The 24,873-nt window shown below is 36.9% G+C and overlaps 1 protein-coding gene across 2 annotated transcripts; it reads right to left on the bottom strand.

Moving 5' to 3' along the window:
* On the bottom strand, positions 1-19,007 carry ENO4 (enolase 4). 2 transcript variants are annotated; one of them, XM_074908462.1, is made up of 13 exons: positions 18,845-19,007; positions 16,266-16,394; positions 14,848-15,038; positions 13,411-13,571; positions 11,157-11,326; positions 10,802-10,933; positions 9,285-9,350; positions 8,517-8,579; positions 6,280-6,447; positions 4,348-4,473; positions 1,894-2,089; positions 847-914; positions 1-299 (listed from the first exon to the last, which is right to left on the bottom strand). In XM_074908462.1, exons 1-13 carry the CDS (start codon positions 19,001-19,003, stop codon positions 108-110), a joined length of 1,821 nt encoding a protein of 606 aa, XP_074764563.1. In that variant the 5' UTR covers positions 19,004-19,007; the 3' UTR covers positions 1-107. The 2 variants fall into 2 exon arrangements, with proteins under 2 accessions (XP_074764563.1, XP_074764564.1); XM_074908463.1 differs by having other exon boundaries at positions 1-151.
* Positions 19,008-24,873: the final 5,866 nt, after the last annotated feature.

Below are 24,873 nucleotides of genomic sequence, written 5' to 3'. Positions count from 1 at the left end.
TAATCCATTAGGACAACAATATACATTGTGGCAAGTGCTATCCTAGGTTTTTTTTGTCAGCGCTTATTTATAGTCTTTTGATTTCGCTTCCCTCCTGTGGTGCAGTTTCAATCATTCTCCCTCCAATCTTTGTTCTCGTATTCATTGCAAGCTGAAAACAAAGTAAGAAAGAAGCTCATACGTAGCGTTCTATTCTTGGCCAGTTCTTCCTCTATAGCAAGAAGGCGGTTGTATTTGGTCACCCTTTCTCCGCGGGAAAGACCTCCCAACTTGATAAACCTGGCACCCAGTCCAACAGCCTTAAACGAGAAAGTGCGTATTTTAAAAGTACACGGTTTGGGAAGTGAAGTCATTCTTCATTATTAAACATGGTATCCTGCTTCTAATTTAATACTCTCATCTTTCTACAGATAAAAACCCTCCTCTAAGTAGAAATAAAATCTCTTAATGAAAGATTTGTCGGATGCAAACAATAATTTTCACTGGCGTATGAAATGAAATTTTATTTGCAAATGTAGCTTTAATACAAAAAGACTAAATACATTAGTGTTAAGAATTTTTGCCTAAAATATTATTACTACTCAGAAATGTTTTAAGTAACGCATTTTTTTTATAAACTAATGCAACCAAATAGATCATACACATACTCCCAGCTCTGGCAAATTTCCTGTGTGTTCTCTTTAAACTCAAAGATTAACTCTCAGTGGGGAAAAAAAGCAACTCTAGAAAAAGCCCATTTTGTAAAACGTTTCTTTCTCAAGCAGAAACAGGCTTTCTCCTTAAAAATAGTTGATGTTAAAAGCAGTGTTTTGGCAATTCTGCAATTGAACAGCTTTCAATACTTACCAGATCCACAAGGCTATCATCAGAAGATTCTCCATCTGGACTTCCTAATATGGTAATATGTCTTTGACCTATATATAACGGGAGTGTAAAACCTTCATTAGTGTATATTTTATATATTTGACACAGAAATTGTTTCGACTTTTCATTCTTTTTTACCCTTGGGCTATCTAAGCTTAAATACAAACAGGAGTAAAACCAGTGAGACCCATCTCACAAAAAATGTAAGCTATATTAGTTAGCTACATTAACATTATGGTTTATTTTCAGTATGGATAAGGGAATATCTAACATCCTGTCCTAATTTCTGTCTCTTGCTGATGTCTCTGGTAACGTACTCTACAGGCTAGGAGGCTGGTCTATTTATTTCAAGTGTGTTCCTTACTACAGTAATGATTTTTCTTTGTATAAAAAAGAGTTTACCATCCTGACTGAATGCAATCTTTAAGTTGCTATTTACCCACTTTGATACAGTGATTCTGAGCTTTTTGAAGGAATAAGGAAGGAACTTAGATATATTAAATTTGACCATCTATTCCTTGGGTATAAAAATGAATAAAGAAAAATTGATACAAAGAGAAAACTTACATATGCAACTGCACAAGTTCTTAGTACTGTTACCACAAAGGCTCAATAATATGTAGTCAATAATCTATGTAAACTGCAATTTTAAACATTTTGGACTTGTATGGATTTCTTAATTATTAATACTAGTATTAGTCAAAATTCAGATTACTCAACTACATCTTGTTTTGAGTTTGTTTAATTCTGATACCTAACTGTACAACACTTAGCTGCAGTGTCAAAGGGCACCCACATTCAAAACATTCGCAGTGTATTAATTTACTGGAGTTGAGGTCCTGAATGCCACTTTAAGCTCCTGAACAGAGATTTGTGAATCAAAACATGAATTTTAGTTTCTTCTCACAAGCGCTTTCTAAATTACAAGTGGCAATAATTAAATGAAAAAATGTAATATTTACAGGTGTAGCAACACTATTTATTGACTTGTAGGGTTTGAAAGTCAGCCTTTTCCCCCCTCTTACTCACCGTCCAGAAGTCCAGTAAGTTCTATGAGGTCTGATACCTTGGTTTGGTTAATATATTTTAGGACAACACCACTGCACATTGGTACATTTATGTTTTGGTCCATTTTAAGTTTGGAAATATATGTGGCAGCATCTTCAGCAATCAGGTAACATTTGGAACCAAGAGCACAACATATATTACTCCATTGTTGTCTGTCCTGCATAAACAATCAAGTAAACAACTGGAGTTCAAAAACCTGAACTGAATAAAACCCTAATTGAGGAGATAAAAATAAAATTGGATTTTATCCTAAAGGCACTCTTCATATAAACATATTATATTTTATACTGTATTTTAAATCTGTCTACCTAAGAAAAACATACCACTGGAATTTTGCTTGGATTTTAAGATTTTGCTAGAAAACATAAATTCTAATCTGGAGTTAATCAAAGGTAGTTGCATACAAGTATAGTTTAAAGTATTTCAAATTAAATCAACTGCAGGAGTTTGATATTTTGATTTCCTTCCTGACATTTATTTAATTTTAATGGAATATGAAATAATTTTCTATTTTATTCAGAGGACTCATTCTTGTGGTAATATTTTAAGTGTCATAATATTTGTTTGAATATAAAATAATGAAACAGGAGGCAGTCATAGACTCAGTGACAGCTATCAAGCCAGGATGACCAGAGCTGTAAGACTGACCCATAGGGAACAGCAGAATACAACGCTCTTTCCAGCAAAGCTCCAGTTTTAGGGTCTTTGTTTCATGATTTTACTGCACTGTCCATATGGTACTGAGACTGAAGGATAAATAAAGGACAAGGATATGTAAACAATTTGAAAGAAGAAATTTGTGAATTAATTTGCTTTTTTTGTGTCCAGAGAATGCAAGGTTCTCACATTAAAAACATTTGTTTTCTCATTAATAATTCTGCCAGTAATAATTCTTGGTCTGTGGATCAGACAGACTTTTGTACTTATAGCTGCAATTTGTATAAGGGTCCACTGCTACGAGGATTTTAAGTCCACGTGTAAGTGAAAATGAAGTTTCTGACACCTGAACAAATCTTTAAACTTAAGCACTAATGTGGTCTGCTGTCTGGCAATGAATTGGTACCAGGGCTAATCCTCAAGGACCTAATTATCTGTGGCAAAAATGTGGCATGGGTAAACTTTGTAGCTTGGGGGGGGCAGGGGGGGCGTTTCCCTAAACAGTATTCTATTTCAAACTGTAATTCACTATCCGTTGTAATTCTCCTGCAGATTTTCACAGTGCAAATACGTTTTTTTGTAAGAATTCTCAAGGAAGTTTGCAGCTGTGGCAGAAGTGAGGAATAATCTGATGTTCTGGAACATGGGTAATTCAGCGAGTCGGACTGAAGCAGTGCAGGGAGGCATGGCTGACTACAGTGAGCTAACAGTACACACGGATATTTAGAAAATGAACTTTTAACGTTCCAGTTAAGAATAAAATCAGACGGATTTTGCAGTTCATCTGTTTTAGAATTTTTGATTCAGGCACTTGGCAGATCACTTTGCTTCCCCCTTCAATCACAGTCTTCATGCTTTATTCATGAAAACAAATCCCATATATTTATTTTAAAGAAGATAAAGAGTGCAATTTGACAGCAAGAGCAAATTTATATTAAGTTGTACAACTGCAGAATCTAGGTCTACAATTGTAGGTTCTGCTACAATTAAGTTTTTATAATTTTTGTATTACATAGAAACTTAATCTTACATATAAATGCTAATATTTAAAGTTAAGCAATCTGTTTCTTTCATCCATCTAGAACTTGATAACATGCTTAATAGTATTCTACTTTATTGTTGTAACCTGTAGGCCACTCAATTAACTCCTCTAACTTTGATCACGGCAGTAAATTGATGGTATCTTACTACCACTTTAAAAATTCTGCTGAGCAATGCTGCCAGTGACAGGTTTGTTCTGGCTCTGAGTATAAATCTCAATCATAGAGAATAGCAGCAATATTATTTTTTTTGAGTGATTCTAAGGAATATACAACTATGTCCAAATTATAGCTTCTCTCATATAATAGAATAGAATTGAATTTATATATCACTTGAATTTTATAATTGGATTTTACAATTTGAGCTGTTTACATAGGAAGAAAAATGTAATAAAAATGACAGTAGTTTAGCAAGTAGAATCAGGAAAAAAAGTGTTTTCTTGTAACTCCTTAAAATATTTGTACTGACCATGTTCTGTTCATGCCAGGATTCTTTCTGTAGGAATTATGTCAAACGTATAGAAAAATTTAGAGTTATTGTCAATTACAGATATACAAATGAATTATTAAATACCTTTTTATAGTGATATTTTTGTGCTTAAAGATTCTGAAAACAGAAGTTTCATACTTTATATGTTTTGTAAAAATGTAAAAATTTCAGTAATATGTCACCTAACATTATCACCCATTTTTCAGGGACTGCACTGTGGTATCTTACCTCTTTTCTTAAGGGATCTATTAATGCCATAATAAAAGGGAATTTATTAATCAGTTCCACATACATGTCAACCATTTCATCAGGACTTTTGAATGTTCCAGTGAGTATTTCATATTTTCCTTTAACCTAGAAAGTAAAAAGCATAAAAGGTAAGGAAGGTAATACTTGAAACCCCAGAGTACTAACATAAGCATACGGATCCTGTGACACTGATATCTCTATGAAGGCAGTGGATTGTGTGCTCTTCAATAAGCACACATTCACTTGTCTACTTTGCTCTGTGTCTAAGTGGTCAGCACATTGTTGCAGAAAACTCTGCCTAAAGTAACAGTGGGTTCCAGTGGGCTCATGCCAGTCTGAAAGATGCCACTCCCCAAACGAGGGAGATCTATTTCAGCATTTTCTAGGCATCAATGCCAGTGTTACACTACTTTATGATAAAGTTAGCAATGTCTGCCATTTTTATTGAATCTTGCATGAAAAATCTCACTTTTCACTTCCAAAAAAAGCTAATCTTTTGTCCTCATTTCAGGAAGAAAATACTGCTAGGGGAAAGGAGTGCACCCTCAGTGCTCAAAACTGAGATAACTGCCTTTCCTTGCCTCTTTCCCCTTTCAAAAACAAGGACTAGTTTAAAACATCATTATGGGAAGCACAAACCAGAGTGTATGAGGATTATTAAGGGCACACTGTCAAACTGAGCTAAAATACTTGCTGCTTTAGTGACTTTTGTAACAATTCAATAACAGAAAGCTAAAGAATTACCAGTAATTTATTGGTTAAGATTTTACTTATTCTGGTACAGGATACAGATACCAGATTGTCAGGAAAGCAACTGCTTTCACAAAAGATAATAGTAATGGAAGGTTTGTCACTACAGTACACCCAAATACACAAAATCTCATGAGATATTAAATATAATTGGAATTTTCTTTTTCTGCTTAGAGAGAAACCTGATTGATCTTGGAACAAGATCAAGAACTTCATTGAAGACTTCAGCTGGAGAGAAATAAATGTTGACAAATAAAAATATGGAAAAATAAGAATTAAAAAATAAATGTTGCTATACAAGGAGATGAATGTTAGTGGGTATACAAACATATCATAGTAAAAATACACAGATAGGTCAAGGTAGTATGAAAAAACAACAGGTGCAGTGCGATATAATGGAGAAGTAAGCATCTAGTGGTATGAAGGAATTACAGAAGCGCACGTGTGTAAAGAATTTCTTCTTCATCCTTGAAAGAAGGGTGGATAGAAAATAATTATTTCATTTATACCTTGTGGTGAAATGAAAAAAACAAAACAGGATTTGCTACTTAGTACTTTAATTCAAAATTGCCTAAGGTGCAATGTGAAATAAAGCTGGTCTGTTAAATAGAGCATGTGGTGGGTGTCTGCCCCAAAATGAGTTTGCTATAATTGACACAGACTGATCTGAAAAATTATATTAAATAAATAAACCGAGAAAAGGAATAAACCTGGCTGATGCAGGCAGGCTTATAACATTTGAATGATTAAAGTTAAATCATGAAAGTAACAGATTCCTGTAGGCAGGACACAGGCTGTAACGGGGCTCTGCCATGGTCCAGTGAGCCTTACCGTGGGGAAGGCGCAGCACCAGCGTGCTGGTACCGCTGGGGAGGAGGAGCATGTGTGTTCGCCCTGCTCCCGCTGCACTAACCTCCAGAAGGTTGCCTGCATGTCTTGTGCCCTTGCATTCACAATCCAGTAACATATCTGCTACACTTGTAGTACTGATTCAACCATAACTTTAAAATGCAGAGGCAAATCTTTTGGTTTGCTTGATGGTTACCTTAAAAAATGGGGTTAGAAGCTTCTAGGTGAGTTAGCAATGTAATAATAAATAATGTTAACAAACAGCTACATTCCTTTTAAAACCCAACAAAATAGATATTGAAAATAACTTACATAATCCATTAATTCATGAGCAGCGCAATTTATTGCTAGGTACATGTCTGTTCCTAGCTCCAGACCTATATTGTTGCAAACTGTCTGCATTAGGAGTAGCAGTTGTTCTAGATTATCGCACCCTGTTATTAGGCAACCTAAGTGTGATATCCTTTTTAAGGCTCGTGGCTGAAAGTAAAACAAAAATAGTAACTTTATTTACACACATGCATATAAATTCTATATACATATTTTCTCTGCTGTTTCAGTATGCATTCAGTCATCAAAATATACATCTGCTCTCAGAAATCGCATTGACAACTTTAAGGACAATCCTCTATACATGAGGGGTAATCAAGTGCTAACAGGTAGAGAGCACACAGTCCTTGGAAATATTTCCAGTCTTGCGGTTCTTGCTCTTATATGGCCAGTACTGGTCTACAAAAAGATTTTAAAGGAACTCTTAACAACCACTGAGTTGTCATGGATGCTATGTAAAAGTTTCCAATACTGTGGACAATCCCTTTGCCACAAAAACATATTCTTCCATTTTAAACAGCTTTTACTCATTTATCCTCAACTACTACTTTGATATTGCCTCTCTGGAGTGTTCAAGAACCACTAGACTCTTCCAAGACTTCTAGAAGAAACAAATTTCATGGAGGGGAAACACCTCTAGCACAGCTGCATGGAGTCATCTGCCTCAGGAACACTGTTCCTGGACATGAGCCACAAGCAGAGCTGTGTTGAGCAGATATTTCACATGGTCTTCTGTTGTCAAGTTTTTTGTAGGTTTTTCAAACACTGATTTTTAACTTTAAAGTCTGTGAATTTTGGCTTACAAGGAATGACACTAACTCACCCAGAAAGCAGCAGGATATAATCCCGGGTTAGACTGGAGAAGTCAATTGGAAGGCATTGGTTTTGACAAGAGTTAGAGAACTAACTATAGTGGACAGAACAGAGGCCTAGCTACAGAGGATATATGAATGTTTCTTCACATAAAAAACTAGGGAGAAAATGCAGATCAAATTATTATGAGATTATTTTGTAGCAATCTGCAAGGAGAGAAAATCTATTTGACTTGTTGGTTTTGGAGCACTAAGCTGCAGCAACAGACAGCATGAAATGCTGCAGTCTTCCTGCATTTAACGTGAGATAGAGGTTAAATCTGCATTTTCATGTGATTTTTTTTCAAGGTATCCATATGTGTTGCCTTGTTACATTCTACTAAAAGCACTGTTTTTCTTTATAAAATTATTTTTTCTGTTTAGTCTTTATTTCTATAACCTAAACAAGTTCTTCTTCACTGCCTACATTGTAATTTTTCCTTTTGTGTTTTCCCCCAAAAAAGTTCAAACTAACATGGTGCTTTCATCAGTCTCACTACCATCTCCTTTAGTTTTCTGCTATTGAAATAAATGGATTTTTTTCAGATAACCTAATGCACTGTTTCCTTGTGTATATCTTAAGGAATTACTTCAATTTGCAGCTGCAGTACATATTGTGATAAGAATATGGAAATTACCCACCAGAAGAAAATTGGCTAGTTGCTTAATGATGATGAATTTTGTGTTGTTTAAGCAACAAAAAAATAGAAAAACTTTTGTTTATCCTCTCTTTTATGTATTCCTCAAGAGAAAAATTCTCACCTGGTAACATTTTAATAATCTCAGAATGGAAAGCAAAACCAGCATGGCATTTCCATTCCACTATCTGGAAAACTCATCTATAAACTACAGGTTTTGAAGTGATAAAAAAAGATCATTTGAGTCATAATGTCCTGTGGACTGTTGTGAGTGCTGCCCTTTAGCTAGTGGTTCATATCTGCCATTATCTACAACCTCAAACAAGAACTGGGAACTTAATGCAGTGTGATTAGGAGGGGAGTTAGGAAACAGCACATCATGCAAGTCTTATAGGTAATAGTTTCATGGCTTACATGATCAAAGCGGCATGTTCTCTGCTGGTGCTACAGGCCTGCAAAATGCTCATTTAGATAATTTACCAGGATTTCTATATGCGAAAAATGGCCAGATTCCAAAAGAATTTTCCCTTTGTTATTGTCCCACAGGAAGGGAAGGTATAGTCAGAAGAATCCAAATTATTATGTAAAATATGAGCATTTGGAATATTTAAAAGTCTTGCTTTGACCTTTCCAAAATGGTAATGTAGATTAATGTTTCATTTAGGAACATGTTGGTTCCCTGCTGATGTTAATACCTTGCTGAAGGCTTAAAATGAAAATCTTTTCTTACCGGAGCTTTCTTCCCTGTATTATGTGCTCTGCCTTTCTTACTGTCTGCTACTTGAGAACAGGGCTGTTGGGAGTGAAAGAAGAAATCAATTCCATAGAAAAGTCCAAAAATTATAGCGAAACCTCAGAATTAAGAAAAAAAAAAATGCTGTCTGAATTTTGGTCTAAAGAGGTTGCAAATATTTAAGTTAGGAAATGGTTTCTATTGGTCTTGAATATTATCAGCAACTATCCAGTTTTATTTTGTGGTAGTAATTAATTTCAAACGTTTATTTCAATGCAGGCATCACCCCAACCATAATTTGTTTTCCAAAATATTCTCACCTAGGCTATCAAAAATACAAGGGATCTCAAAAATGAGAATCTAGGCTCTGTACTTGGAGAAACCCAACAATCTTGCTTTGCAAAAAGCATATGCATATACTGAGACAGATAGATTACTACAGTAATAGTACCTTGAATAATACGTGTTGCCTGTGTGTGAGACTTAGTGAGACCAGAACCACCTATTATATATTCACTGGTACCATTCACTCCCAGTATACTTCTTCAGGTAAACAGTCTTGCTATGCTTAGAACAATGTTTTATTCTATCGTCATTAATTTAATATCACCAAATGGCCAATGTTTTATTCATATGTCAGAGAAACACATCTATTCTGTGCCATAAGACTAAGCCTGGCAATCAGCTAAAAGTTCCATGTTTATGCTTAAAAAGACAATAGTAATATAAAGAACATCACATTATTATTACGCATTTTTACTGTACCGCTTCGCCTGGAGGCTGCAACAGTCTCATCATTTCTTTCTGAATATCCAGAACTCTTTCTATGCCCTGAAATTAAATTACAGTAATCTTCAAAAGAAAGATAAATGATTTCATTTTAGCAGCTTAAATCAGGAGAGAACACTTATTCTAAACACATATCTTAATATAGAGAATTTTAAAAAAACCTCTTCTAGACTCCCTTAACACAATTCCCCCACCCACAAAATGCAGTCAAGCGTCCAATGATAAGGGTTAGTAGCAGTGGAATGAACAGGAATATTTGATTGTGCTGAATGGGATGGCAAGGAAAGTGGTCTCTTCTTCCCCGAAAGGAACTCTTCCCAAATTTAACAGGTAAGCAACTTGTCTGCCTAATATCTGAGAAGTGGGAAGATGATAATCACTGTTCACAACTGTGTCTCTGTCTATGTCTTCCGAACTGGAACTGACAAAATTCAATGTATTTCCCTTTAGAACATTTCCAGGAAGCAGGGAAAAATCACTGTCTTCATTTTAAACGTCAGGGAATGGAGGAACACTCCAGTTAACTGCATCAATTGCTTTTAATGCAAGACTCTTTTTCCTTTTCGTCCGAGTTAGTAGAAGTTTAATGCTAACTTTGTAAATGACATTTCAGATTTTCTTAAACTGTGCCAGTAAAGGAATACTGAAGGGGGCAGAAGTCAGTCACAGCTGACAACACATCAACACAGGAGGAATGGCTACATTTTGTGCACTGCAGCAAACAGCTTGCTGCTCTCCCATGAGCACTAGGAGGCATTATGTCTCTGAAAGGTACAGAATTAGCAACCTTATTAAAAGCTCTCGGTGACAATTGTAAAAAGCTAAAGGAAAAGGAAAAAGAAAGAGAATCGAGCTCAGCTATTTGTTCAGGTCACCAGCATACAAAGTAGGAATCACAGCCCTAATGTAGGCATCTTGTGCAGATACATTCTTTAATGCATCACATGGCTAAACAAAAAGAGAGGGTTGATCCAATCTGTCTCATCCATCCTTCTTGCCCCTTGAATGGATTTTGTTTGGCTTTGTATTCCTTTCTATCTTCACGATTTCATTTTAAAAGCGATTTATTCCCAAAGATTTTATGTTTTCCTCTGAATTTGTTACAAGTTTTGCTGTTTTGTGTGCTGTCATTCAACTGATACTATTTATAATCTACTAATGTAAAATCACATTCTAAAGTTAAAATCTCTTATTGTTAACACAATTCCCCTACATCTTCTTCCATACGCTGATTTTTTCCTCTGTACAAGCACATTCTTTTAAAGCTTGAAATCTTCATGTATCGTCTTTAAAGTCTTCATCTATTTACTCCTTTTAATGTTCCTTGTGTTAGAATTCTGCACTAACATTTATTAAGACTATGGCCTTGCAAGCAAACAAAAAATGAAAAATACAGTTTGTAAGGACTATATTGAAAAGATCTATATACTTATGTACATATATGGTACATAAGTCTAGAGAATACATTGATAAAAATGAAAATGAAACAGTACCTGTTTGAGTGATAGCTGAACTGGTGGTATAAGCATAACTTCTTTCACTAATCTCAGTTTTGCAGGTGAAATTTTTTCACAGTTCAATAGAGTAACCATTGGGAGTGGGAGAGTCATTTCTTTAAGCGAATCCTGCAATTGGGAGTACCATGTGAAAATAAAAATATTAAAAATTAGAAGAATTTATATTTTAATTATGGCACAGGGTTCAAAGACTGCTATAGGCAATGGTCTTAAGGGTGTATTCTATGAGGTGTATTTAATACCACTGTCACAAGGAACTACTGGCTTCAGAATTCAAGAATTATCGTGATAACTGGGATCAAATAAACAAAATTACAAAAGTCACATGTACCTGATCACGTTTCAGCAGTGCAATATGTAAATACAATGGGATATGGCTAATGGTGGCACCAGCCTTAGCTACAGCAAGTGACGTCCCCCCAATGGCTACGCTGCCCTGAAGCACTGACTCAGCAGGTTCTGCACGTGGGATCGTTCTCTCTGCAACTGCCACCTTCTTTCCTACAAGACAGAGAGTAGTAGCTAGTTTCTTGGTTTAAAACATGTGCTTATGTATTGCAGTTATATGAGTAAATATGACATTGTCATTTCCGTATGTAATCGATGTATTACACAAGTATCAGTTATTTTTTTAAAAACTTAACCTTGTCAGTTGCTTTATATGACATGACCTTACAAGTAATCAATGTATCTGTCCTCACTCTGGTGTCAAACATATTTCAAATGTATTTCTTTTGGAGATCTTCCAGCCACTGAAATCTGTATTTTTATTTATGTTTATATCCAGTAATGTTACATCATTTTTCAGGTTCCTTTCATAAGCATGATTTCAGTATTCTTTATCATCCTCCTTACATGCTCAGCCATTGCATAAACAACTTGGAAGATTACATTCCAACCTGATACTGGATTTCCTCTAATAATGACTGTGAAAAAATTAGGCCTATTGCAGTTGGATTTTCCATTGAGAAAACAGGTCTTTTAAATATTCCACATACATACTCTTGTTAAATTTTTGAAAGAACTTATTTCTCTTTCAGATACAGTAACTTTTGTCAAAATGCCTGAAACCCAGCAGTTCCCACTAGCTTATTTATTGCCTACAGTGCTTACATGAACATGCACAGTAGGCACCTGTGTGAAACCAAAAGAAGCCATCTGATTCTCAAGAATCATATGCACTGGGCACTTTTTTGTAAATCTGACCAACTACCTTGGTTCCTAATAGGAGTGTTGTACAAGTTTTGATTTCAATAATGTATATATACTACAGGATACAACTGATATTTTATGATAAAATGTTCTTAATGCACCTTAATTGGATATGCAGATTAGATTATACATCATTTGCATACTGTCCACAGATTCTTTACCCCTTACACTGAAGATAAAGAGCTACACACACAGACATTAGTAATCAAGTATGGAGCAACTCTGACAAACTGCAGAGATCCTTTACACTACACTACTTTCCAGCCTGCATAAATTACAACGTAGATGCTACCTCTGAAAGCACCTGCTACTGGAAGTCACCATCTCTTAGTGGTCTTCTGTAATAAGTAGCTTTATAATCACTGTCTCCTAATCATCAGGTATCGATTCTAACAATATTACAGCCAATGTGATGATCAAGTATAAAGAAAATATAATTAGTGAAAACAAGTAATATATGTGACAGCAAAAGCTTGACTAAAAGTATAATATACAACATGATGATAGCTGGATGAACCTGACAACGGCAGATGTTACATTTCAGGTCAAAGGTGAATTTACTGGGCACACATCTAACATATTAATTGGGAGGTTTTACTAATAGCATGTGACAGTTGAAACTAAGCTGGTAAGAAATAATAATTTGCCTAGATTTTCTGCCCTTACAATAAATAACAAACCGTTTTTTTTCTTTTTTCTTTTTTTTTCTGAGTGTAATGCATCTATGGAGGTAACATATGGGGTTTTTTTCCTTTGTGATTTTTTTTTTTGGGGGGGGGGGGGCATGTATACTTATGCTGTTTCTCTACTCTCACACCATTTTTTGCTTTAGTAGGATGGTTTTCTTACTTTTTACTCTGTAGTGCCTACCATTCCCACCTCACCCCCTTACTCTTTCTCTTTTGCTTTTCACGTTATTTCCTCCTTTTCTCAGCATTAGCAAGAAACTTCCTCTTTCCTTCCATTCTTTTCAACTTCTATCTCAATTCTATTTCCATTTTCTTGTTCAGTTATGTGATTCCCTTTTTGTTCCTTAACATTTTCATTTTTATTCTTCACTGCATCCTCCTCCATTCTTATTCCTCACTCTGAAGAGTAATAACCTCCTGTCTAAGCCAAATGTAGAACAAAGGCAGAAACTCCGTTCAGCCAATGCATGTGAATGATGCTATTTTCCCCCTCTCTCATTTCTGCAGCAGAAACTGCTGTGGTCAGAAAGATGATTTAGGAGAGAGTAACCAAACCCTTTGAATGTGAGACATTGTGTCATGTGTTCTGAAGTATTCAGTGTCCACAGAATACTTCAGAAAGTATTTCAGCACCTTTATCAAGACCTGTATTGCAGAAAATATTAAAATCATATAAAGTAAAACCTGGTTTTGCTGATTTTTTTTTCCCAGGTAGTGATGTTGCTGATGGAGTGCATGAAGTAAGGGCAAGAGTGGCTTCTTCTTCTTCTTCTTCTTCTTCTTCTTCTTCTTCTTCTTGCTTTTGAACTTCTTTTCTTTCTTCTACCTTTTTTGTAAAGTATTCACTGAGGGAAGAGTCATAAAGATTACTGGCTCAAAATATTGTTAGACATGTGACAAGCAGACATGGGATACAGGCTAAAGAACATGCTAAAAGGTGGATTAAGGGCATCTGAGCTTCTGCCATATACTCATTGTGTGAAGGTGGAGAAGTCAATGAATGACATTGGTTTTTTGGTAGTCATCTGCATCGTTGATTAAACAAAAAGAACCATGAGCAAGTATTATAAATGTTAACACATGCTCTTCAAACCACACTGGTTTGAAATTCAGCTCTGAGCAGTCAATCCTGGCGTAAAGGATGTATTTGCATTGCACGGGTAGTAACGGGTCCTGTCATAACTTCATGACATACAACAGTTTGCTAATCTGATAGGTCAGCTGTACTCTGGTTATCTCAGTGGCTGCAAGCTCAGAAGTGGCTGAATTTCAATTACATGAGTAAAATGGGAACTGCATACATGGGTCACAGCCACCTGATGCAGGCAAACTGAGTAAGATATATAAAGTAAACAATTCATTAAAATTTTATTTACACTCACTTCAGTTGGAAGAATTTCTTTCCAATTGTTTTTATTCCCTTCATCAAGGTTTCTCCAAAGCTAATCCATGCAAAAGGCAATTAGGTCTGTCTGCTACAGTTTGTGCAGAGTGTGGCAGAGAATGGAAAAATATGGGCATTCTGTTTTACTTTGGGATACTCCCAGGAAGAAATATTTATTTGAAAAAATAAACATGGATGTTTACTAAAGAAACTGTTTCCAAAGAAACTAACTGCCCCAAGCAAGAAGTCTTTTGGAGTAGCTTGCTCAGAAAGACTTCACCAGAACATGAAAACGGTATGTATACACGTCTTCTGTGGATTAGCTCAGTGCGGAAGACACACGCACAGGCCTTTTGTACCACTTTTGTTCTGCAGTGCAATGAACAGTAGAAGTTGCAGACTGAAAAAACATCCCCACTGAATTAAACTGGCACTGAATGAGTTTCTTGAATGGAGCCTTTGACTTATGGAGGTGTTCGAGTATTTTTTTCTTAGAGACCCTTATTTATGTTTCCCCATGTATGAAATTTTCTAAAAACCAGCATGATTTTCATATCATAATTATGAAATACGCAGGAAATAATATAGTACAATGTATCTAAGACTGACATCACATCCTAAAAATATGTAAAAAATAATAGTAGAAAACGCTGACAATTTCATATGTTTTTCATTTACAATATAAATTAATGGTGCATATTTCAAATGCAATAATTTGCATAATATGCAAGACCTACCCAAGAATCTTATCAACTTTACACTGGTCAGTAGGTTTCAAGCCTCTTAACATCATGTTCAGTGATTCGTTGACCCATTCCACCGCAGAGTTAACGGAGTCATTTCTTTCTTTCTCATCAGCTTCAGTTGTTTCAGGTAAAGCATTTTCAGGTATTTGAGAATGAGAAGACATTACAGTGGAACAAATCCTCTGCAAAAAAGTAAAAAAAGCTTAAAAAACTATTTAATTTCTAACTTGGAAATGTCTTTTGAAAGGCTAAGAAGTATAAGTCCTTACCAACTCTACAAGCACCTATCTCCACATCTACTGTTTGCTCCACTTCTCTTTTTTCATCCAACACCTGCTTCCTAGTCTCTTATAATTTGGTAATCACAGATGTTATTCAAGTTTCTTGACCTAAATTATAACTACTTAGGCAAAAACCTTCTGACAGATCCGCTTTGCACATATATTTTGTTATCAGAATAGAATGGCGTTATTTTAAAGACCATGCAGTCATTAGGACATTTTTTTTATTGCAGTTGTTGGTAGCCTGTTGTACCATGATTGGTCAGCATTCACGCTTAATGCCATCCCTCGGGATCAGTTACACTTTGTCTTATGTAGGTAATTTACAACTTGTCTTTCTGTACTGCTGAAGAATAAACAATACTTAAGAAAAATCATTTAATGAAGACCCCATTTACAAATATCACAGTTGCCTGCATTAACAGTATTACTGTTAATACTATTTATATACTGTGAATATCCATGAAGTTATATTTAATTCAAGAATGAAGTGAACCATAGTTTAACTGAGGGGAAGTAGAAAGAATTATGCCACAATAGCTACATTTGCAAAAGGCAGTATCTTGAATATTTCAGGTAGGGGAAGAGATGGCAATGTATCATGAATTTCGGATTGAACGTGCTAGATGGATTTGTTTGACTTAACTATCACCCACATCAGCCTCTTAGCTCAGTGTAAAAAACTACCTTCACCTATACTGTGTTTTTCACCTACACTATATTTTTCTGAAATGCTATCATACAAATATAAATATAAGGATCTGAAAATAAAAAAAAAAAAAAGAAAAATGTAAAAGGAAAATCACCTTACAGGGCTAGATATGGGGTATAAGGAAAAGCTACATGACCATTAAGACAAATAAAAATGTAATATACAAAGATGTACTGTCACTTCCCACTCATAAAGACGAGTATTGTCTAATACATGGAAAATAAAAGTTTTTATAGTTGCTGCCACTCACACTGCATTTTTTTTCTAAGTTACAACACTCTACTGTTAAGTCACAGAGATTCATATCCTTTCATTAAAGATGAAAAATAAAATGTTCCTTAAGACATGAGCAGAATAGTACCTCTCCCTGATATTACATTATTAAAATAAACAAAACAGGAAGAAGCATCTCATACCTTCTCATAGTTCTTTACTGTACAGTATATTTCCACTTCTAATGTTGGCTGACCAACTCCATCAAGAACTTTTCTTCCAACTAATTTGCATATTACTGGAGCTTTTGAAAATTTAGAAAAGTAGTTAGCCTTAAATGAAAGAGAAAGAACTTCATTAAAAGTTGACCTCTATGCAAAGAGAGTTTTGTTCCATTAAATATATATTTCAGTCAAATCCACTACTGAGCAAATCCATTTATATGTTCCCGTATTCAACATACTGTTACACTACACATTTACTTCTGTATTATCTACTTAAGAATGAGATTCCAGGGAACAGATCCAACTCATATCTAAGCATGGAAGTCCAAAGCCACATCCAGGTTAGATTAATATGTGTTTTATTTGGCAAAGTTAGTGATGAGTATCAAAATCTCCTTAACCTGCCTAGATAATAGGCATTTGTCCAAAGCTTACTTGGCTTTACACTGAGTAACAAAAATAGTCATCATGCTACTCATGAAACTCATTTCTATTAGAATTCATATAGCCTTCACCTGCCCTGTGTGGTGAGCTACTATAAAAGAATGATTTTTTTCTGTGGATAAGATCTTAAAAAAATACATGCCTCTTGTCTTTTAAGAGAAGAAAGATACTGGACAAGAGAAACTCTTAGAAATCCATGGAGAACTCAACTAGATCCTAACATTGTATTAAAATTCCTGTAGTGTGCTTTCAGTTTTCTATTAACAAGTAGTTATTAAGCTTTAAAATAACACTGTATTTTTTTTTCCCCTAACAAAAATACTAGAAGCGACTTTAACCAAAATTCTCCTGCTCAGAAAAAGTTCTCATGTGAAATGCTATGCATAACATTTTGTATGTGCTGCCAACAGGGAAAAACAAAAAGTATTTTCAGAATATACTTCTTGCTTATAGAAAGTACTTCACGTTCCAGATATCTAACACTGTTTCAAGGTTGCTTCATCAAATACATATGTACAGAGGCTCATATGTCTCAACACTCAACCAAGGCAATATTAAAGGACTTCATAGCAGATTTAATCTGGAAGGAAGAGAAGCTTGTCAGCAAGCTTCTTGATAGCAATGATGATCGCTTCTTTTGTAGACTCCTCTCTTACAGAACATACTCGGTGTAAGGTTATTTATCACGATGACCAAACACTCCTGATTAGAAATGTTTTTCTGGTTAGAGAGAACTGATCTAACAAGGCTGGCACCATTTTAAGGAGTTGTGGGTATGCTGCATGTACTAATAGGACACAAGAGAACTGATGTAGCTAGGGGTCACTACTCCACGGGAAATCTGGGATTTTAGGTGAGCATGCTTCTGAGCCGTGTGAGAAAGGTGAAAACCCAGATTTCTGGCAGGCAGAGTTCTTTTACTTCTTCCAACATAGTCTTTCATGGGCCTGTTGAACTGTCAATATCCAACTATGACAATACCTTCAGGGCTCTGGTGATATTTAATAAACACTGTTGGTGCTTTAAAAAAAGGATTAAGTTGCTACCTGAGGTTTACTACATACTTCCTTCCTAGTTTCATTCTTTAGTCTGGTATCAGAGATGCTCATCAAACCATGACTAGCCAAATGTTTCCTAGCCAAACTAGGAAACATTTATAGCTACACAGAGGAGGAACACGCTGAACACCAAGCAAAGCAAGAACAGGGGTTACCAGTTCTAGTTGCTTCCACTGGTGACCGCAAAACACTTGGAGATGGAAGAGGGTAAAGAAGTAAGATGTAAAGAAATGTTTCATTTCCACAGCCATTTTTATGTCAAAGAACATACTCAAAATTACTCTGAAAAGAGCTGCTCACTATTGTAGTGTTGGCTATTCCAGTTTCACCACTAATAGTGGTTTCATTAAGACTATCTACAACACTTTGCCACCTGGGAACAGATAAAATTGGTCTGATTTTTTGACACTTCTACTGATGCCCATGTGCTTTCCAGGAACAGCTGCAGTGTGAATAGCACCCAGTCTCTTGTTGCCGCTGCCCCGAGACATCACCATGCTGGGCAGTTTTATCAGGAACCTCCATCTGTGCCCTCCTAGGACAACATACTTTGTTTTAGACAAGCAACCAACACAGGCTGGCTGCTGTGGAAATGTATTTGGCCCAGCGTCAACGTCCCACTGGTGCCAAACACAAAACCATCACGGGCCTTGCCCGAGTCAGCGGGAATTATTGAAGCTTAATTGTAGTCACAGAGACGTCGAGCTCCCCGCATCGACCTGTTGGTTTATCAAACCCTTGGGGCGGGCAGGCAGCACCCCCCTCGCCTGAGGGCAGCAGGGAGCCCGGCCCCACTCGGGTACCTGGGAGGGAGCTACCGTGAGGCCCGGTCCGGCGGGTGCCCCGGGGAGCGCCACACGGCCGCCGCCCCTCGGCCCTGAAGCGGGGCCGGGAAGGCCGCTGCTCGCCGGGGAAAGCCCCCCCGGCCCCCTCACCCCGCCGCGGGGCACAGCGGCCCTCCCGCCCGCGGCTGGAGGGGGGGGGGGGGTAAGTGTGTGTCTCCCTCAGGAGGAGCCGGGCCGGGCGCCTGCGCGCTGCTTCCCCTCCCCGCGCTACCAGCTCCCCGTAGAGATCCGCGGGGCGCTGGGGGAAGAGGGCGTTGAGCGCTTCCTCCATTCGCTGCGGCACTCGGTGCTCCCGGTAGTACTGCGCCGCCTCCCTCCGCAGCCCCTGGAGCCTCCGCTGCTGCTGCTGCCGCCGCCCGCCGGGCTCCATGGCGGGGCCGCGGCGGTCGCAGGCCGGCTGGCTGCTAGGCGACGGCCGTCCGCGCTCTCGCGAGAGCCGCGCACCCCGGCGGGAGCCCTGGGCGGGATGATGGCCGTCCCCGGGGTGCTGCGGTCCCCTCGGAGTGCTGGCCGTCCCCTCAGGGTGCTGCCGGCCCGGCCCGCGGGGCCCTGGGTGAACGGCGCCGCTGATGAACACCCTGCCCCAGCTGCGTTGCTGAGCCGGGCCTGGTTGCAGAGCCGGGGGGTGTGTGCTGTGGTGCTGTTTGGTTTGGTTTGGTTCGGTTTTCTTAATACCGTGCGGTGTTGGCGCTTCCCTCAGAGGCTGGTTATGGTCTTCCAAGTCAGAATGCCTCGAGCAGGTACTCTTTAGTTATAAAAGTCTCTGAACAACAAAATTGTGTAAGATTATCGTCCTGAAAGAGAGACAGATTATGATTTGTGAAATGTCTAGTGAGGATAACGCTGTAAAATGCCCCAGTAACTCTACTTCTGTGTTTAAAAGCCCTTTACTTTCAATGAAAAGAAACGTTTCACAACCTAAATGATCGTTTTTAGTCTGCAATTTCCTACAAAAACTTTCACTTTGTTACACTGTTCATTGGTAATTTTGTTGAAGTAACTGAAAATGGAGATACTTAAAAAGCTGTTAGCTGCACACTTCCTCAGCTCTAAAATCAATATGTGTAGACCTTTGCTCATTGTGTGTTCACTTCTCTAGGTTGGGTGATAATGAAGAAAAATCCCTACTGAATCATTTTCTTTTCCTTTCACATCCTTCAGAAATAGTATGGTACCTCTCCAGAGAGTTAAACCCTCTTTTTTTTAAGCGGTTTCCTTGGAAGAAGTTTCTAAACTGACACTACCCGTTCCTTGAGGAGGGCAGGCAGCGAAGACCTTGTTAGATTTTCCTCGTTCAGGAGAGGTTTGCATGGTGGGTGGCGGCTCCTTTGGGTGCGTTACTGCTCGGAGGGGCTTGTGCCCAGGTGGCAGTAGCGGAGTAGTCTCAGATCTGTGTTGCGTGCATGTGCTTGGCCCAGAAAACTCTGGTTTGATTAAATATTCCGGGAAGAACAGAGTTCTGGAGGGAGCGGTGCTGGTGGTGTGTTCCAAGAGCTTCTCCGTAACAGATAATACAGCCTGATGAGAGAGCTGTACCCTCTGATACTTATCAAGAGCCTCTAGATCAGTTTCCCAGCTTCTGCCTTTTAAAAGGGCTCTAAATAAAATGCGTTGTGGAGAAACAGCTTCATGTATTGCTCTATGGGTATTGATCAACTGCCTGGGAAAAGAAACTTGTCGAATTTCCCTTTAGGAAAGCAATGAGCTGAAGCAGACTGATACAAATAACCTTGTGCTTTTTTTTTTTTTTTTTTAATAAACTGAAATACTAGTGAGGATTCTCAAGAATTTATCATTTTTGGTTCCTGATCAAGTGAACGTTACATGAATTATCTGTATGGCCATGTAATTTCCATTAACAGTAATAGGAATTGTAAGCATGTAGAAAGAGGATGACTTATCCTATGATCCTGCCTATTATGAAGTAGTTAACTGATTAAGGTTAGGATACTGCAAGCCACTTCATACCATTGGTGAACTCTCTGCAACCCCATTATCTTCATTAGGCTTGTGTGGGTATAATTAATTGGTGTTTAGTTAACAGTCATGTTGAATGAAAAGAATTTAGTTCTATTTCTCTTATTTTTATTGGCCCCATGGTGCTAACAGGCTAAAGTGCAATTAAAAACTCTCAAACCAAAGTATATGTAGCAAGCCCCAAGGAACAAATCCAGTGAGGAAAAGCCTGTGATTGGTATGACTTTGTCTTTTGGGAAATAATCAGGTACAAAGACACCCTACAATAGTTCTTTTTTGTTTTTAAACAATTAAGATATTTCATTTCTATCAACACACGTATTTAAAATGTACAAAACTGTCTGTATAAGCTTCCAATCACCACTTCCCTAGAGGTGTCTAGTAACGCCATATTTTTTTGTCTTCTCAACAGGTTTTCTCCCCAAATCTTTTAGATCATGTAGTATTTTGGGTGGATAGAGAAATGGGTCGTGTTTCCTTTGAGAGCAGCTGTAGATAATTTTTTTTTTTTTTATCTTACTATATCTCTTGTGCCAGGAAATAAATTATGATCAGCTGTTCCTCATTTATGATATTGTATTGTGTGCGTTCCTTTTTTCACAAGATGCTTTGTATGTCACTGGAGTATTTATATGTGGTGCTAATCTGGGGCACTCTAAAACCAAGTATAATACGGCATGCTTAAGTGTCACATAAAGGATTTGCTTTTTGCTGTTCTAAAATGTTGCTTTAAAGATATAAACTTGCCCCTTAAATCAATTAAGACCATGGTCTCACTGCCATCTGTGTTCTTGTAGGATTTCACAGAAGAGTAACGTGTGCTCATTCCCCTGACAGGGTCTTCTTTGAAGTCAGGTCTGAGTACATAAAAACTGCATGACATTTCCAATAAAATCAGGATTGCCTTTTTAGCTTGGCTGTACAAATACTCTTGTACATTACTGGTTTTGAGGCATTTTAATTTCTTAAATAAAAATGGTTTCTTAATATTTTTTGAAAAAATTTACACCTAGAATGCTTCTGCAGTGTTTAATTCTTAATATGCTGTATTGTATAAAGCATAAACTTCAGTAAGAAAGCTAAGTATAACTTTATGTACAACAGTAAAGAAAAACTTTGTTCCTGGGATGTAGTTGAACACAATATTTAGATTGGACTTTGAGTCTAGATTTAAAAAAATCCAAGAATTTGAGTAATATATATACTGGATATTGAGAAATTTCTAATAGTGATTTAGGTAGGTTTGGGTTTTTTTTCCCCCTCTAGCATTATTATTTTAATTTCCAAAGTACTCATATAAGAGTTCACTTGCCTTGAGTAATCTCTCCGCTCCAACGGTTACTTCAAGTTGAGTGGGTTTTAGTACTAATTTCTTTCTAAAGTTTGAGGATTCTTCCTGTGGGTCTGTTCAGCTCCTGCTGTGCAAGAGTGAGCCTCTCCTTCTCCAAAGAAGCCTGCTGAACTAAAATGTGAGAGCTGATAGGCTTTCATTTATCATTCTAACTCTAAAGGTGATATGGAACACACAATATTTAAAGACAAGTTTTTGAACTGATTTTTGAGTTTACAGAAGATTGTACTCAAATATCTGTGATATAACTGGTTTTTGTAGTGTGTAGATCTTTTTAATGTAATGCATAGGTTATTGATGAATGCTAGGTTTAGTCTTGGATATCAGGAGTTTACTACATGATTCTCTCTGTGTGCATTCTGAAGTAACTCTTACGAGCTTTCAGGTATTATTGAAGCCTGTTTAGTTCAGGGACCCTGACATGATGGATTATGGACAATATACTGTCAATATCATACTCTGAAATGTTAATATATTTATAAATATATACAGAGTCTGAATGCTATCAGGATCTGTGAAATTCAGTTACTGCATATGAGATATAATTTCACAGATGATGTGGCAATGTGGCCTCGATACATTTGCAATTTATAAAAACCAGCAGTCGAACTCACAAGATGAACAGAGAGCTAGAAAAGTGGGAACATGGACTTAACTTTTCTAGTTCCAAGGCTGGGTAATTGCTGCTAAAGAAAAACTTGATTTTACATAAATCAGCAGAATGTATTCTTGTTCATCATCTCTTTTCTTTATGGTCAGAATATTTTTCCTGAGGTTCTATTTTGAATGTGCATTTCAAACAGCAGACAGAAAAAGTAATGTATTAGCAGGGAATTAGTCTTCTACTTTTCTGACCTATTTGTTGAAATGAGATACCTTTCTGAAAAGAATGATTTGCTATCTTTTTAAAGGTTCTGAGAACTAAAGCACTTTTTTTTTTCTTTTTTTTTTGTAAATCCATTCATTACTGTCACTATAAAGAATTTTGCAAAAGTTTTTAATCTAAATTTTTTTGGCTCCACACTTCAGGCTTTGTGTCTTCCTCTTTCCTTCTATATTGGATTAGGAACCCCCTAAATTTGCTCAACTATTTGAGAAGCAGTACTTGCAGTTCCAAATACAGAAACTTTTGGGGTGGTTGGAAACAATCTGTAGGTTATCTCTTACTGGTTAGCAGATCAAAGGCTTACATGACTGAGAAGTGAAACCTGACTAGTCCAGATGAACTGATGATCTGTGGGATATTTGAAAAATAAAGTTTGAAATCAAAGTTCGTTACAGGTATGTAATAGTTGAAGTGAGTATTGCAGCGAGTGAGAAATGGTGTTAATTGAGATCTCAAGTCCTGTAACGTGCTGACAGATTTTAAGGGAAGCCTTTCTGTTTCTTTCCAGGAAAAGTGAAGCTGGTAGCAAAGGAGTTTAAGGGGTTCAAATAAAAGGTAATTTTGGCATTACTATTGAGAATTGGAGCTTTCCTTCATCCTGTGGTATTTTTGCTTAAACACATTTTTTGGGATAAACTGAGTACAGAAGAAAAGGAAGAATGGCATTTTTTTCCCCTATGGTATATCTCCTGATTTTTACAACCTTAATCACTTGGGGCATGTCTTGAACTTTTAACCTTCTTTCCTCAGCACTGATGCTGTGAATAATGGACTCTTCTGCTTGACACATAACTAGATTGCAGTTCAAAGTGGATGTCACAAACACTATTGCACCATCTGGAGCAAAAGCTTGACTATCATTTTGAGATAAGCCCATAAGATCATATGAATTTATAACTGACTTCATTTTTTCCATTGCATTAATTTAGGTTTCTTTAATTCAAAAATATGTTATTTTTAAAAAAATACTTGCCTCCCGTAGCTGGTATTTTTTGCATAACCCCCCAGAATTTTCAGATCTTATATGGAAGTCATGTTACATTTATAAATATTTTGAACATACTTTTTGCTATAAACAAAGTTTAAATAGTTCCCCTGAGGCTAGGGAAATGCCGTGTGAATTGTGAAGATAAAATTCTGTATTTCCTCCCATTTCTATTGTTATCTTTAATATTTTTTTTTTCAGTTCAAGACTCAGTTAAAAAAAAAAAAAAACGGAAAGGGAGTATTGCTCCTACATATTCTTAAACCACACCATTTTGAAGATAGATTATAAACTGAAAAGCTTTTCTGAGTACGACTTCTGAAGAATACATAATGCTCACAGTTTCATGTAAGATATTCATCCGTATGTCTGAATAACATTCAGCTGATGCAATGAAATATGCCTTACTTTGGAGGAAAAGAATCTATTGACCGACATTACTACTTGGAGTGATCCCAAGCATCCACATCCACAAAATGCTGGTTTTATAAATTCTGTGTACTGATAGAATTGTATTAAAAGCTACTTGTGTAGCTTGTCTCAAAGCAGCAGATTTTGAGTGAGCTTGGACGCTTTTGAGTTCCACTGAAAGTCAATGAGACTTGTAAACCTACAGCATTTCTTACAGAATGGCTTGAAATTAAAGACATAAATGAACATGAGGTCAGTCTGGTGGGTTTGCAGTGTTTTGGAAAAGATGTGACTACTGTGAAGAATAGTCAGGCATGGTGCATTTGCACAGAGAGGATTAGTTCAAATTTCAAATAGCCTTATTTTCTAAAATCAACCAGTGGCTGATATAGAGATAGTGACTGTTTCTAATACAAAACCTCCCTTCATTTTCTTCTAAACGTGTTTCAAGAATCAGATACATATGGGAAATGAAATATTCTACTTCTGAATGTGACTTGGTTTTGGAAAATATTTTTGGTTCTACAGGCGGATTGAGAAATATACCAAATAAGTAAGGTAATTAACATGACGACATTTGAAGAAAATGCTGTTTAATATTAACCCACTATTTCAGATTCCTAGAGCACA

The sequence above is a fragment of the Athene noctua genome, chromosome 5 (assembly GCF_965140245.1).
Source record: "Athene noctua chromosome 5, bAthNoc1.hap1.1, whole genome shotgun sequence".
NCBI lineage: Eukaryota > Metazoa > Chordata > Aves > Strigiformes > Strigidae > Athene > Athene noctua.
This window is presented reverse-complemented; position numbering and strand designations above follow the sequence as displayed.